A 17,232-nucleotide genomic window follows, 5' to 3' on the forward strand; every position below is an offset into this window, starting at 1 on the left:
TGTGCTCAGTTATAAGAATACTCTTGCATTGCAGCAGGAGATAATACTTAGGGACTGTTGTCAGTTTTTATGCTGCTATTTGGACTATTTTAAGGTCTGGGAAAAGTGTTTCTGAAACCTTCCTGTGGTGATGGTGATATTTTAGAACTTAACAAAGTACTGTCAGGGAAACAAGTGGCATCCTCATGCTGCCTGGAGGTATGTACTCTCCTTACAGAGAAGCCAGGGCAGCTCAGGGAATTTCAAGGTAAACCAGAGGTAAGATTTGAATTTAGTTTTCCTTGCTCAAAAGCTAGCTCACTTGATTTTGATAGTTTAAGATTCGGGTTTGGAGACCTGGCAGAGGGAAGAGACAGCTCGCAAAGGCCCTCCTCTGTTTGTATTTCCATTTCTTCTCCAAACCATTTAGTACAGTAGTATCTTGGTTTTCAAACGTCTCCGTTGACGGACATTTTGGTTCTTGTACGTGGTAAACCCGGAAGTAAATGCCTCAGTTTTCGAGCACGCCTCAGAAGTCGAACATGTCACGTGGCTTCCGCTGAGTGCAAGATCCTGAGGCCTAGCTGTCAGCTGTTTTTGAATGTTTCAGAACTCGAATGGTCTTCTGGAACGGATTACGTTTGAAAACCAAGGTACCACGTATTTAGAATCTCCAGAACAGATCGTATGGCCTTTGATGTTTAGTCATCAGTTTGAGCTTTGATCTTTAACCTTCTTCCTCTTGTTTCAGTCTTACCTACTCTAACCCAACTTACATTATCTATGCTTTAATCTGTTCTTCTTTTATTTTGTTTTTAATAATTTTAATATTATTAAAGGTTTACGAGTTCATTCTGTTCACACCAGTTCTTAACTATCATCCCTTGACAGTTAAATTCAGTTTTACCTTAAAGCCTGTGTAATATAACACATATTATTATTAATTAAAGATCATCTTTTCTTCAAAAACCAAAATAAATTTCATCAAGGTCAAATACTTAAGTAGAGAAAGTACAACCATAGCAGCACTACAAGAAAATTAAGAATGGCTTCTATTAATTTTGGGATGTTCTAATTCTGACCCCAAGACCAGGAACATAGGCACAATATTCTTTAGTTTGACCACATAAAAACTTAAAGTTACGCAGAGTGAAAAATCCATAGTAAGCAAGGCTGAAAGACAAGTGGGGCTGGAAAAACTATGGAAAAGGGTCATTTGTCATATGGAAAGAACTACTGTTAAAAAGACAGTGATGAATAAATACCAAAGGAAAAATAGAGAAAGGAAAAAATACAATGGGCCAATAAATACTATTACTATATGAAAAGATGTTTAACTTCAGGAAAAATCCAAGTCATGCAAACAAAAGTGAGGTTATTTTTTAATCTGTTGGATAAAGATTTTTTAAAAGGTCAACAAAACCTAATATTGACATGGTGGGAGAGAACGCCATCCTCATAGACTGGCAATAATGTAAATTGGTGAGTTTTTCTGCTGGGCAGATGCATTATAATTAAAAATATGCATACACTTTGACCTAGCAGTTTGACTTTTAGGGGTTCCTTTTAGAGATCTATGTAGACGGTTATTCGACAGAATTTTTAATTGTGGAAAATTAGGTGAAATATAAATATTAGGAGATTTTAAACACCAGTGTCATGCAGGGCGGCCTGCGGGGTCCCTGCTCCCGCTCCCCACACCAGAGAACGCAAGATGTGGTGAGGCCAAAAAGGAACACCCACGGAGCCATAGATAGGGGAGTCATATCACTATATTCTCGCTGGTGGCTGGGTTGGAGAAACAAGAAACAGGAGCCACACAACTCTCAACCCTCACTGCGCCGCTTGAAGGCTCAGCCACCATCTTCTTGCTAACCCCCATTTTTCTCTGCTAGCGTAGCCACGGCAGTTATATTAGTGGCCAGTGGCTCACTGGTTACAGCTGACGGCCAACTAGCCACAGCTGATGGCCATCCAATCACAGTTGATGGCCATTTACTACCTGAGCCAACACCTGTCTATGTGAGGCCGAGAGCCTGGAAACTACTTTCTGGGGCTCTCCCCCCACAGTTATTTTAACTTTCATTAAAATAAAATAAAATGTCGACATAAAACACGACATAAAAATGTTGTGTTTATATATAGCTGTGTGTGCTTAAAGTGAGCATTAATCTTTTTTAACGTTGGAAAACCTTAAGTAAATTTTGGAGAAGGGGGAAATGCTGTCAGGATGTAAGGCAGGTAGCAAGGGAGCAGGGAGCAAGGACCTAAGAGTCCATGAAGGGCATTACTACTTCTTTACATATCCCCAATACATGGTGCAGAACACCCTTGCAAAGGAAAGGGACACCTGCCCATACTTTCGAGGAGAGCCATGACCTTGAGTTAGCTGGAGTGAGTGGCTGTGATCAGATGAATTGGGTGGGGCTGCCCAGTTCTGTTTTTGCACCTGGGACAGCTGCACCCTTTTTGCATAGATCTGTTTGCCCTGCTGGTTGAAGCAAGGTCGTGGGTTTGCTCTCTATACCAGTCATTTCCCCTTCTAGTACTGCATTTCTTCCAATGGAACCCTTTTTCATTGGTGGTCAGGGAGAATTGAGTTGGGTTGGCCTAAATCCAATCCCATCAAACCAAAGGCCTTGTTGCTCAGTTAACTAGAACCATCTTAAGAGGACAAAAGGCAGCTCTTTTTTATGTACTTGATTATATGGTTTCTGAGGTTTCTACTTTATCTCGCTCATTCCATGCCCTATTTCTCAAGAGCATGGCTGCATGCTTCATAATTTTCTTCTCGTGATCTTTTTCATTGCCTAATTCACTAACAGAGGCGGCATTAGTAAGCATTGACAGTGAATGATGAAATAAATAAGGTTGAAGCTGGGACTCTTTTGGGATGACTCTTCAAAGTTCGAGGAAAGCAGAGCTGCTTTGCATTGCTGGCAGGTGTCAGAGGTGGGACAGGCAGGTGGAGTCTACCCTAGGGTGGAAGCACAGCACGCTTTCTTCCCTCCATTCCAGTTTGGCCCTTGTGGTAGAAGGATGTTGTGGATTGGAACTGAGCAGAGACTTTTCCGGTTTTCTTTAAACAGCCTGTGCTGCCAACATGCAGGGCATGTTTTGTCGTGTTCAGCGGAACCATGGGCCCTGTCAGTGAGGTCTTCACATTTGATTCTGAATTATGGTGAAACTACAGATACCCAGAATGTCTCCACGTGACTGTCCCTCTGGACTTCTGTTTTGTTTCAGCAGTATTTTCTTGGCTTGTTTGAAATTTTGAGACTTAGTGAAAGCAACTAACATTGAAGTCTTGTTTCCATTGTGAGAGTTGAGACAAGTGGAAAGGAGGTCTGTGGGCTGCTTTCTTCAGCTCTGTCTCCCTCTAGACTTCTCTTGAAAGCTGGACTGCTTTGGCAGTGCTGCTGCTCCGCTGGTTGGTGACACCAGTGTGAATGAACTTGCTCTAACTACATAAATGTGCCGTGGAACGCCATAATTGAATAAGTATACAAATGGGGTTGCAATCACCAGGTTAAATGATCATATAGCCTTACACCATGTAGAGTTTCCAATTCAATTAAACTACTCATTATCTCTTATTTAAGTGAACAATAAAGCGTGCAGTTATGTCTTACTTTGCAAGTGGGATTAATATCTACTGTTTATCTCAAGATAAATATTAGTAACTTAGCCTGGGAAAGCAATTTTATGCCCTCAAGAATGAGGTAGTGGAGGGCTCAAGTGTTGGGTATGAAGTTTTATCTTTCTGCACTGATTATGAAGTATACTAAACATTTATATGGCTTTGTCTTTATAGACTGAAATCGCCAAGAGATTGAATACGATTTGTGCACAAGTCATCCCATTTCTGTCTCAGGAAGTAAGTAAAACTGTTCAGCTGTTAAAGTGCAATTATGTTGCTTCTCTGTTTGCAAATTAGCTAGTTTTAAGATGTTAATTTTATCACAAGGAACAAGTGTGAAGAACATCTGTTCCAGCTGAAGTGTGTAAACCCCCTGCTATTCCATCTAACAGATCTGAGGGCACACTGTAGAAGTGGGGACAATAGCTCAACCCTCAAATTAATTTTTTTCTGTGGAAAACTGCAACATGACTATCAGATATAAAGCTTTTCTTTGAGGAGGCGTATAGGCTTGGTAGCTGCTGATGATTACCGGTGTCCTTTCTCTGGAGATCTTTTCTTAGACTGGCTGTTAAAAATGATCCCAGAAGAGTTGACTTGACCATGGAAGCAGGTATTTCATTTGTACGTGTACAGTGGTTGACTTCCTGCTGTTCATGGAGGGAGTGGAAGCTAATGCTCTTAAAATAAGTGTTTATATTACAGAGTTATGTACACATATAATGATCCACCAGGTCTACCTCCATTTTATTAAGGTAAAAGTCATAGAGGTTTATCCTTAATATCTTGAGGGAGAAAAGCTCTTAAGGAGTAATCTATTGTAATTGACTCAAAACCAGTCTATTCTGGTTTGGCCTTAAAGTTTACCTTACTTTTGGTTACAAGTTCATAAATGCTAAACTGTTCTAAGTGCGTACAGATGCATATATCTTGAGACAGAGTGCAAAGCTTATTGAACTCGGAGCTGGAATGCTGGGTGTCTGTTTAGTTGGCATCTACTGCTCTGTGCTGGATAGTGCCACCTGTGCTGTTAGGGCAGCCTCCGCCAGCGTAACAGCGTAGCATTACTGCATGTTACAATTTAGATTTGTTGGCCTTTTGAGCCCTGTTGTTTGTTAGACTCTAGTAATTGTGGTCTCTGCTATAGTCTCGTGCCTCCCAAGCCAAAGACGTGCTCTGTGTTTGTGAGTGGAGTTGAGAGCTGTGCAGGGCGTTCCCAGCCTGCAGACTAAGAATGGGGTCCTTGCCTTCCCATGTGGAGGGAGAAAAATCTAAAAGACTAAAGAAGGAGAGAAATCCCCCGAGTTTCCAAAAACTAGTGGGTTGGGATTTTTTGACTAGAGAAGTGATCACAGATTTAATGCTTACGTTTTAAGTATCAAAATGGGCTTTTTAAAATGGCTGCAAGCTTTACCTGCTCAAACTTTTCAGAGTGAACCCCTTCTGCAAACCAAGGTGATCTTCCAAATCCCATACTGTTTATTTTCTAAGACCTCAGGTTACCATTTTTGTTGTCCTTTTCGACTTTCTACCATTTCAAGCCAAATTTTCCCATAAGAAGTGAAGTGGCCACTGCTGTTGGTTATAAATAAGGGAAGAGCACGTTTCTGTTTTCCTTTTCCTGTTGGGCATGTGTTCTGTGAAATAATGTGTGCTCGAGAAACTGCATTTAAGTTCGTATTATACTTCAATGTGCATTGTATGTGGCCTTTGTCTTCTTGTTGTTACGGTGGGAAGGTACAGTGTGAAGTTCTTGGCTGCCTTGCTGACACTTTTTTTCTCATTGTTTTCAAAGCATCAACAACAGGTGGCGCAGGCTGTCGAACGTGCCAAACAGGTGACCATGGCAGAGTTGAATGCCATCATCGGGGTACGTGGCCTACCAGGTCTACCTCCTACAGTGTGTATAACCAGCTTTCATTTCTTATTAATTTGATGGCTTTATCTGTCTGTCTATGTGTAAATATAATACTGTGTAGCTTAAAACTGACCTATTAGATAAGGTTGGGAGGAGGAGGGAGTGTCAGGTATGCTGAGGTGTGTAGGGGAAGAGAGATGAGTATAAGGGACATGACAGCAGAAAAGAAAAGCTTTAGGTTAGAGTTTTAAACTCTTTCCTTATTCTGTCCTGTAACTTTAAATCATAGTAAGGTCAAGACAAGTCTCAGCATGACCATTTCATTTGGTTATCTTTGCTTCTGCCTTGTGCTTTCTAGGGTACTAGAACCTATATAACTGCTCTTTCTCTTTCATGTGCCTCTTCCATGAATTTTTAAGTCACACCCCAAAGAAAAGAACACTCTTGCTGTTGAAGCGCAGTGATCATTGTCTGCTCTAGTGCCCTCTAGCCTTCCACCAGCTTTCTGCTCTCCTATGCTGAGTTCAGGGGTGCTCCTCACTGGTGGCTGGCTGTCAATCACAAGTCGTTTGTTCTGCATTAATGAGCCTGGTGAATGGTGTGGTCCTTCCCCTGCATGAGTTCACTCCCTCCACCCCCTACTACAGACTCCAGGATGGTTCTCAGGTTTTCTGCCCTTCCAGATTAAGTGAAAGAAGTAGCTGAAACAAGGGACCATCCTTTCTGATTTTATTCATATGTGAGTGCCTTGAGCGGATTCAAATCACTCATTTATCAATTTATGTTAATTGCTTGTGAGAAGATGCCCTGCTGGTCTTTATAGTTCCCTCAGACACTTTGTAATGATAATTAGACATGCTGCTGTACGGATTAAGAGTGCCATAGTCCAATGACGGCCATAGACAATGGAACCAGTTAATCCATCAGGGTTTAAAATTACATCCCAACTGGAGATGGAGAAAAAAACATAAGAGCCAAGGAGGATTAAAGAATGAGCCTCAGCTTGAAAACTCTCCTTTCATCAGTTTCTCAATTGCAGATCTGCAGTCGGGTTGCCTGTGGTAAGCTATTGGCAGTCAATTAGGTGAAATAAACTGGGAGGGTGACCTTCATTTCCTTTTAATAGCTTTTTCCTCCCTGAAATGGGGAGCTTCAGTGGATTTTCAGCTTAAATTTTATTCAAGCTGCTTTATTACACTTGACAGCTTAGCTCTGTATAAACAATTCTCTCCTCCCTCCCCCCCATCCACGCTCTGCATTTCTCCCCCTTTAGTATCACATTTTTTGACTGTTACTTAGTGGACTCTCTAATCACATTCAACAAAAAACACAATTACATCTGCATTTGTCTGCTGCCTTCTGTACCCTTTTCTTGTGTAATGAATTGCTTTATTTCAGAGATCAAATCAAATATTCACTGGTACTTTTGCATGTACCGTGTTTGATTAGCAAAGACTAATAGTAAATTGTACTTGTAGCTTGAGCACAGAATTTTTTAACCCAAGTGACTGAGGATGGAAAAAGCCTGTTTTGATTAAAGGAAAATGTATGCAAAGTAGTTCTCAAGTACCCAGTTAAACTTTGTGGAACATGTTTGTTTTCTGATGGGCTCTAAATTTTTACATATCATTTCTTGGTAGTAAAACTCATATTTTTCCATTCTCAAAGGCAGCCCCATCCGACACATTAGAAAGGAGGAAATTGTATTAACCAGATGTTTATAGGTCATACTCATTTTGAGAAGAATCAGAAAATAAAAATAGCAGGTCATTTTAGAAGGGAAGATGAATCGCTAATTTTATGAATGGCTTTAGTCCAGGAAACATGTTGTTGAGATTATAAAGGCAGATTAGCTCTGCTAGCTAGCAACAATAACCCAAATCAGTGAATTGGGCCCAGCACAAGACTTCATGCCAATTGCATGTCTTTAGCATACTGGCATGTGTGGTTTTTGTAATTGTAATTTTTGCATCAGTATATTAATTTATGTCAGAAGGCTCTTTTAAAGTTTGTGGTGATCAATAATTATCCCACACCTTAAGTTTCATGCTCTGGCATATGCTTGATTTTTGCTTGAAAGGAATTGCGTGCCTCCTCGAAAATCGAAGTAGCATAAAATTGGGTTGACAATTCAGTGGACCTTTGTACCCCTTCATTGAACATGCAGTGTGTCAACCTGTCTCCCCGGAGGCTCCGGGAGGCTGTCTGTTCTTACAAGCAGCAGCTGCGCACAGAGTAAATGCAGCCCGGTTTGATAGCAGCTGTCAGTATTGTTCAGGGACCAACTTAGGGTAAAGAACAATGGGAGAGGCCACGTTCTTCGTCTGCATCGACTTTCAGGCTAAGAAAAGAAATAGTAATTTAACGGTTTAGACATCTATTACAAGTGTGAAAGATCATGAAAGAGTACCCTTTAAAATGCAAATGAGCTGAAACATTCTCATTCCCTTTAAGGTACAATCAAGGAGCTTACTGCTTGCTTGACAGGGCTGCAGATAATTCTCTTTAGCAAACCTGGAAGAAGTTAAATCTTCTCAAGGGCACTAAGCTTCTGGGTAAACGCAGGTTGTGTCCTGGGACCGTGGATGCTCTGTTAGGAGGAAGAGAGAGGTTATGTTTTTTTCCATTTGTGTTGAGTGAATTAATGGTGCCCATTTCTTATCAGCATAAAAAACTTAGTTCTCATATCTGATGGAAAGCTGAATTATAAATCTTTTCCATCATAGCACCTGCCTTCAACTTTCATGGATTACTGGTATGTAAGAAAAAATAAGTTTCTTAGATTGTTGATATTTGGAGACACTATTGAAATGTTTTTGTTTTACAATTTTTAACAGCTTTCATTGATAGCAAATTTGATAATTGGCAGAATAATAACTGCAGCCCTACTTTTTGAATTTTGGTTTTCATTTGTTCTTTTGCCATTAAACGTGTTATGTTCTTGCAACAATAGAAAGAGTATTTAATAAGGCGGAGATCTTAATAGGCACAGGGTTTGTTTGTTTTGACACACAACTCGTGCTTTGGAAAACAAGTTTATTAGGTGAAGGGAACTTGGTCATTTGAGATTTTGACTTTTTTACATCAGAATAGTCTCCACAATTTAAGCATCCCTCAAATACTTTTTTATTTATTTGGAATTCAGTTTAAAAGGCTCAAAATGAAATAGATTAGTTAATGATGTAACACTGTATTTGTGGGATAGTTCATGGCTACCTGTAGGCAGAGGAAATTGACAGCAGGGACTCTTCAGGATCATTGCCCACTGTTCTGTTTGGGGAGTTGGGAATTAAGAGCTCTCTCTACCTGCATTGATCCTAAATAATCAATTTTAGTTTAATTTGGAATTCCAAATAACTAACGTTATCTTTTAATCAGGTTTCCATGACATAATTAATAGATACTACGGTATAGGCATAGGCTTAGGTACCTACATATCTGCACATACAGGTTTCTTTTTGAATTCAGGTATAATTTATATGTAGTGAAATGCACAGATCTTACATGTACAGTCTGAACCCTTTGGTGCCTGAAGGACCCCTGTAACCACACTCCTCCTCTCAGGGTGCAGATTGTTTCCTTCATCCCAGGAAGTTCCCCTGTCCTCAGCCAGTTTTCCCCCACCTCCTCAGGAAAAATGGTTGGTTTTTGATTAAAAAGTGAAAAAGAGCAGAGTGTGATTTTCTTTTTTAAAGAAAACAGTTGCATAAGTTGTATATCTGTTTCTAACCAAGTGTTTGCTACCCAACTTTGTGGTGCTGTGTGCTCATCTTTCTAAGAGCATTTTTGTATTGCGTAACCTAGGGCATCGTGTGGGCCGAGAATCAGATGGACTTGAGTAGGACACTTGGCACTGCCACTTTTTAGGTTTGTGACCTCGGACAACCAGTTCACTTCCATCACTATCCCTGTTGAGTGGGGGTTGTCCTTCCCAGACCACAGAATGCTAGATTATGGTAGCCGCCTCAATGCTAACTGCTTGGTGTAAGAAAATTTGAGCAGTTTTCCATAGCAAATGCCTGTGAACTTCAGGAACTCAAAAAATTGGGGGTTAATGTAGGCACCCTTGTTTTTCTTTCCTGATTTATTTGGAGATCGTCTGACTTATTTCTGTGAATGTAACTTCTGTCAAGGCCCGTGGGGCTCAGGTTTGGGGCTCCAGTTACTAGTCCGAGTCGTATATTCCTACTGCATAGGGAAGTTTGTAATTCTCTATCCTTTAAAACAATTTAGTATGGAGTAAAAGAAGTGTAAGTTATTTTGGGATGTCCGGCTATGCATGTTTGTGTAGGGAATGGCTGTGAACACAGCTCCTGATGTGTCTGTAGCAGCAGCCTTTCTGGCTGTAAGAGATTGAGTTGTAGACCTAAAGGGCTCCCCATTGTTGCACGAGATGATTGGTTTAAGGATTAGCAAAATGTTGGATTATTTTTCTTCTCTGGCTGTAGCTGTCAGCTGTCTATAGGATTTCAGTGTGTGAAGTTTAAGAGGGTGAGGTTAGCCTCTTATTCTTGTGAGTATGCAGTTAATCCCTGGAAAGCCCATCAATAACCCAGCTGCAAGTTTCTTTATAAAACAAATTCACGCTAGGAGAATCATGCATAACTTGCTACCAAGAAGAGAAAACGAAATGGCTACAACAAACATAGATCTTCTAGCTCTGCTAACTTATATTTAATGACATACCCTCCACTTAAATTCCAGTATTCCAGTCGTTTTATTAATTTTCAAAAGAGAAGGAGCAGTATTGCAAAAAAGTTTTTTATGCATCTTCTCCATCTTTGGTTCAAGTTAGTTTTTTTTTTAGAGTACAGCTGGGTATCTCTCTGACAAATTCAGGGCTTGGTTTCAATGTCTCGAAGTTCTTCTGAACAGTTAGAGTGCTTTTTAGTTATTAGAACACTATTTGAAGTATTGTTTCCTTTTTTAATTCCCCACCTATTTTCATATGATTTGTACTTGATTTCTTGGAAAAAGCATGCTATTGACCCCCTTTCAGAGTAGAGAGAGTAGAGCACCCCGTTTTATGAGATACATCTATTCATTTTCTTAAAAAAATTGATACATAATTTACATGCCATGAAATTCACCCTTTTAAAGCATATAACTCAGTGATTTTTAGTATATTCACAAACTTGTCCAACCATCACCACTACCTAATTCTAGAACATTTGTAACACTGCAGAAACAAATTCCACATCTCCGTTAGCAGTCAGTCTTATTGCCCCACCTCTCCTCAGCCTCTGCAACCCACCAGTCTTTTGGTCTGGATTTGTCTATTCTGAACGTTTCGCATAACTGGAATCATATATGTGGCCTTTTGTGCCTGGCTGCTTTCACTTAGCATAATGTTTTCAAGGTTTATTCATGTTGTAGCATGTACTTTGATCCTTTTTGTTGATGAATAATATTCCATTGTATCAATACACCTTAATTCACTCGTCAGTTGATGGACATTTAGGTTGTTTTCACCTCTTGGCTATTTATGAATAATGCTGCTATGAACATTTGTGTACAAGTTTTTATGGGGCCATGTTTTATCTTGGGTCTATAGCTACTAGGAGTGGAATTGCCAGGTCAAATGGTAACTCCGTGTTTAACTTTTTCAATTTTTAAAAAATTATTTTTTAAATTGGGGAATATTGGGGAACAGTGTGTTTTTTCAGGACCCATCAGCTCCAAGTCCAGTCGTTGCCCTTCAATCTAGTTGTGGAGGACGCAGCTCAGCTCCAAGTCCAGTCACTGTTTTCAATCTTTAGTTGCAGGGAGTGCAGCCCACCATCCCAGTCCACCATGCCAGTGGGAGTTGAACTGGCAACCTTGTTGAGAGCTTGCGCTCTATTCAGCTGAGCCATCCGGCCGCCCCATTGGCAGCTCAGCGGCAGCTCGTTGTCTTCAATCTAGTTGTGGAGGGCATAGCTCATTGGCCACGTGGGACTCGAACCAGCGACCCTGTTGTTAAGAGCTCATGCTCTAACCAACTGAGCCATCCCGCCGCCCCCTGTGTAACTTTTTGAGCAACGGCCAGGCTGTTTTCCAAAGTAGTGGATGAGAATTCCAATTTCTCTACATCTTCTCCAACACTTGTTGTTGTTTCATCTTTTCAATTCTAGCCATCCTAGTGGGTATGACGTGGTATCTCATTTGTGGTTTTGATTTGCATGTCCCTGATGGCTAATGATATTGAGCATCTTTTCATCAAAACTGTATGTGGTTTTAGAAGTGTAACTACCTAAATAAACATTTTTAAAATTTATGCTAATTTAGGCCTGTAAGTCCCGGGGCTCTCTGGTGACTGTCAACAACTGTAACAGTCATCCAGGGCCGGGCAGGTGGGACGAGCAAGTCCGTGATGACATAGGCTGAAGTGCCCTGTGTGGATTAGCTGAAGTGCAGAAAGAAGAAAGAAGAGTTCAGATCCTTTTCAGAATTTTAGGCCTTCCTCCTACTGGCCTTTAGTTTTTTTCTCTCTGTCATTCTCTGTGTACTCCAGCATTGAGATGGGGCCTTTCAATGGATCGCTGTTGTTGTTTAATTGTCTTCAAGTGGCTTGAGAATTCTTGGCCCCAGGAAGCAGTTTCTGCCTGTTTATCACCCTTTCCCCTCTTCACGGGAGAGGCCATTCATATAATGGGAGGTTTTCAGATAACTCCTGGAGTAGTGTCCTTGATTTTTCTGCTGCCACACAGCTGTTTCCCACTTTTCCCACTTGTTTACTGTAGCATACCAATTTTCTTTTTCTGCACTCTCCCAAGATAAGAACTGAGTGTTTTAAAGAACAGGGAAATAGCAGAAATCAAGTAAGAGTGATTTGGAAAGAACTGTCAACAAATGCTACTTTCACATTTTTCCGCTTTAAACATGTTTAAATACCAAGTGCTATAAATGCCACTTACTGTCACGCTTTTAGCATTAGAGATGCTATTTTGGGCATGGCTTTAGTTCTGGTTGGGTTGTTTGTGATCTGTGTGACATAGTTTTCTCTGAGGTTATAAATGGGGTGAAAGTTCAGAAATTCAAGTTGATTCAGTGGTTGATGAAAAGGAACTTAGCATCCAGTCAGGGTGAGGTGGGCACGGGCCTTCACTTTCATTCTAGGTGCCCTTTCCAGTTGTAGAGGCAGAGCTCTGTGGTGATGAAACACATGCTACACCTGTTTTAGAAACAAAAATGTAGAAACACTACAGTATTACGTTAAAGCTCTGAATGTAAACAGCAAAAGTCAGTTTTATTATGGTAACATAATTGATCCAGGCTGCACTAGGTAGAATGTGAATTAACATTCTAAATGCGTGGCTGTTGTTTGACATGGATGAGGTTACTTTATTCCTTGTGGGTTTTCGGTATCATTAACTCAGAGTTTGCTGTTTGTTTTATTAATACTTGTCTCACTCCGAGCCTATTCACATTGTTTAGGTAAGAGCAAGTACATTCATCTTATTCTCCAGGCTAAACCTGTCCATAATCACCTCTGAGGCACCAGAACACCAATATGTAAAAGTTCCCAGCATAGGTCTTTCCAAATTTTTTTACACAATGTGAAGTTTTTGTTTTATTTTGAGATTGTTAGTAGAGTCAGATCTAGGAAGCAGATGCCCCCTTTCCGCCGCCCCCCCCTTTCTTTTGAGTGTGACAATGTACTCGATGGTGATGTGATGAAGGGACAGTGAACAATTGAATGTTGAAAAGTTTTATTCCCCCCGCCCCCCTTTCTGCCTCTCTCCCACCCTTGTTTCTCAATCTAGTTGTGTAGGACACAGCTCCCTGGCCCATGCTGGTATGAGCCTTGCGCTCCCCCGGCTGAGGCAGTCGGTCGCCGGTTGGCTGCTCACAGCAGCTCACGGCAGCTCTCACCGGCATCTGGCCACTCACAATGGCTGTCAGCCACTCACACTGGCCACTGGCTGCTCATGGCGGCACATGGTAGCCCACAGCAGCCTGCAGCAGCTCATGCCAACCTCTGGCTGCTCATGGCAGCGCAGCTCCAAGGAGAGCCGTTGTCTACAATCTTAATGTAGAGGGCGCAGCTCACTGGCACATGGGGGAATCGAACCGGTGACCTCGGTGTTAGGAGCAGGGCGCTCCAACCACCTGAGCCACAACGCAGGCCTGTTATTTATTTTTTAAGCAACAATTTGGCAAGTCCCTAGCATTCAGGAGCATGAATTTTAATGTAATGGAACAGAATTCCAGCTTAGATCTAGACCAGAATTTCTCAACCTAAGCACTATTAACATTTGGGGCTCAATAATTCTCTGTGGCAGGGGGCCGTCCTGTGCTTTATAGGATGTTTAACTGCATCCCTGGCTTCTCCCACTAGATACCAGTAGAATTCTAACCCTTTTATCCCCAGTTGTGACAACGATAAATGCCTATAGACGTGGCCAAATGTCCTTGGGGTGGGAAAAGGGGTGTGTGTGTGTCAAAATTGCTCTGTTTGAGAACCTTCTGGTCTAGTTTGATAGCCTGAGTAACCAACTGTATTTCTAAAAACTACCATTGCTCATTAAAAATGCCTTTTCTGATAGCTTTGTATAAACTGTTTTGCTTGTGTGTTCTGTGCTGTATAAATCTAAAAGCATTAACTTAAGAAAAAAAGTTTACTAATTAGTGTAAGCTAATGAATGGATAGACAGTTGAATTTTCCCACCCTTGCTGTCTTGTTGAGAAAGATTTCGTAGTTTCCCATGACATTTTCAAGTTTGGGTCTATAGAGGACTGATGCATGTAAACTCCTCTAATTGGCAGAGGCATTAGGGTTTTTTAGGTTTTGCTGGCCATATAGCAATGTCAGTATCACTTTTTTTCTAAAATATATATTTTAAGTAGCATTCATGTTTTTTTTATTTTTGTTTTTTTTTTCCTTTTGGTAAAGGTGATGGATACTAGATTGTCTGTCTCAGGTAAGCCTTGTGGAGAAAAACTGTTCTTCCAAGGACACATGGGGCAGGTGGGCTGCTCTTTTGGAGTTAATTGTTTCACTCTCCAGGATGTGGGCCCTCTATTCATTTCCATAAATACTTTATCTTTGAAATGACACTTCTTACCCTTAAGCATCTTCTGCTGAGAGAAGCCAGAGCTCCCTCTGTTTAGGCTTGATTCTTTATAAGCTTCCTTGGAAGAGAGCTGGAACAGATAGCGTCCTTTTTCAGATAACAGGGACAGAGAATCCGAAAGCTGGGGCTAGAGAGTTGGCACTCTTGAGTTGTAAACCTAAGAACAAATTCCCATCTGTGACTGCTACTTCCGCATGGTGCAAATGGGTTTATATCTCTGGGTAAATGTCCAGTGGTGAGTTTGCAGTATTGCATGCCCTTGAGCTTCTCGTTACCTCGGAAGAGAAACGTGAGATCTCTGGTGGAGCAAGAAGTCACCCTCTTCTTTCCCCTTGCTTGGGACTGCTCCTTCTGTACCTCCTTATGAGCATGACGGGGCTGCTGCCATCCCAAGAGAAATTCTGTTCTAAGGAACAAAGCTTTGCAGTCATCGTTCTGGCTGTGAGTCCCGTTGCAAACCACCCTCATCTGTGAAGTGGTAGTCATGATGCCCGCCTTCCCTGCCTCAAGTGTGTTCTGAGCTGAGGCCAAGATACTGGATATTAAAACACATATTATCTGGGAGCTGTACATGGCAGGATAAAGAAGTAGAATGAGACAGCAGTATCCTTATTTCTGTTTTGAAAGGGTTTCGCTTTGGAAAAAAATAGAACTTTTCAAGATGGCCAAGCTGTGGGCGGAGGAACCCAGTTGCCTTTAATAATGAACAGTGAGCTATTTCTTGAAGGGGAAGCTTAGAGCATGGCAGAGGTGGAGTTATTCACGGACGGATAGGCTCTTGGATCTCCCCACTGATGGTATCAGCCTGAATGTTGGGTTTCCCCGGGCGGTCTGCTTCACAGCTGCCGCAAAGCCCCTTGGTAAATCTTTCTTTTCAGTAACATATCAGAGTATGCTTTCCAGTTCATCTTTCTAACAACTAACTTAAATTTGGCAGAAAATCCACTTCCTTCTTGAGTATCCAAATGTTGCCTTTGCTCTGACATAAAACCCCAACCCTGATGTCGCCTTTCACTGACTTGATTCTGGATTTTTGGGGGAGCAGGGGCGTGCAGGGAGCGGTGATAGGGTAGTGACCTCCACCCTGTAGTTAATGCCTTTCCCTCTGCTGAGCCTCTCTCATCTTTTAGTCAGTGCCGTGCTTAATTACCCTGTTGCACTCACTTGTGTATGCATCACTGCATTTCCCTCCCAGAAGCCGGACATAGCTCTTACTCTCCAAGTAATGATAGTAATTGCTGGTAGGGCAGACCTGGTCCTCATCCTTCTCCGAGCACATTTCTTATGGCAGGTGTCTAGTTCCTAATTAAGTGCTAATGAGCATGCCTAGTGGACCGTGACTCTGCTGCCAGCTTCTTCAGTTTTATGTCTTGCGATTGCCGAGCTCTTAAAAGGTGACAGAGCAAGAATTAGTGTCTTCGGGATGACATGAAGGTGATTTTCTGCGTAAAGAAATTGTTACTATGATCTCAAATGGCAAATGAGTAGTTTTATAAATACTTTCCGAGAACACTATTAGTGCTGCCCACTTGGACCTCGCCCCCTTTTCCAATTTCCCTCTAATTAGAACTGGAAGTTTAAAGAGAACATTGGCCCTGACAGGTTTTTTTTAAAACATGCTAGTAGTGGTTGAAGATTTACTATAAAATGATTGTAGACACCAATTTCTACTTTTAAGATGCTGTTTTGTCTTGCTCTTGAGGGTGGGAAGCATGTTTAGGAGTCAATTAAAAATCAGTGGTCTTGGTGGAAATTACTGAAGACCTGGCATGAAGATTTAATATATTCAGTACACGCAAGGGGGTAATAAATAAAATGAGTAATTGAGTCCCAGGGAAGTGAGCACAAATCAGAATCTTAAGAATTTCCTAACATTACACCTTAAAAATTGAGCTTTAATCGTTTTTACTGTCTCATCAAAAACGACTTTTGTGTTGGACAGCTGAAATGTGGCCAGATTTATGGTAGAAGGGCCATTTCTTGGCTACTTTCTCATTCCCTACAACATGCTCTTAAATATAACATATGAGAGCACCGATACTTTTCAATGTGAACAGATCTGTAATCTCTGGAATGGGTTAAGCAATAGAGGAAAGGCATTTGGGAATGGGGACCTGGGTCACTGTGGTGGTGCCTCACAGGACTAGTGGGTGTGTGTTCCCGTCAAGGTTCCTGGCCTCAATGGGTCTTAATGTGTTTCCTCTGTGCCATTGAAAGGCTGGGTTTGGGGCATAGAACTCGGAGAAAGAACGGATAAACAAAGCTTCACCTTAGCTAAGGTTTCTTCCCACTCTCCCGTGTGTGGCCCCCGGAGGCTCCCCACTGTATGTGACGGTGCAGTGGTACTGGAGCGCAGCCCTGCGGCTCGTTCCTCCATGGACTCCTCCCGCCCCCCTGCTGGGGAACCTCGGCAGTTTTCTCAACACTTCGAGCCTTGGTTCCTTCTGAGAAATGGGAATATCAGTACCTCCTAACAGCTCTGTGAGGGCTTAGTGAGAGATGGACACACAGTGCCTGGGGGTGGGATGCGTAAGGGATGTTGGTTCTTCCTGCTTTCTGAGTTCTGTGAATTAAAGATAATACTTTGGCTTTGTTTCATCATCATACCATTGTGGCAAGTTAATGCAAGAATGCTGGGGTGAAATGGAGTCACCTAATAACTGGTGACTACTCAGGCCTGTCGTTACTGTATTATCAGA

The 17,232-nt window shown here is 41.6% G+C and overlaps 1 protein-coding gene across 2 annotated transcripts in view; it reads left to right on the forward strand.

Moving 5' to 3' along the window:
• TLE1 (TLE family member 1, transcriptional corepressor) overlaps window positions 1-17,232 on the forward strand; it is an 84,323-nt gene that overhangs the window by 24,287 nt on the left and 42,804 nt on the right. The window contains exons 5-6 of one of the 2 annotated variants that reach the window (XM_019736679.3): window positions 3,794-3,856; window positions 5,415-5,519. In XM_019736679.3, the coding sequence (XP_019592238.1) occupies window positions 3,794-3,856; window positions 5,415-5,519 (168 nt within the window). The remainder of the gene's footprint in view (window positions 1-3,793; window positions 3,857-5,414; window positions 5,520-17,232) is intronic. The other variant, XM_019736681.3, reaches the window with a different exon arrangement.

This window comes from Rhinolophus sinicus, chromosome 16, assembly GCF_057876585.1.
Source record: "Rhinolophus sinicus isolate RSI-liver-muscle chromosome 16, RSI-T2T, whole genome shotgun sequence".
NCBI lineage: Eukaryota > Metazoa > Chordata > Mammalia > Chiroptera > Rhinolophidae > Rhinolophus > Rhinolophus sinicus.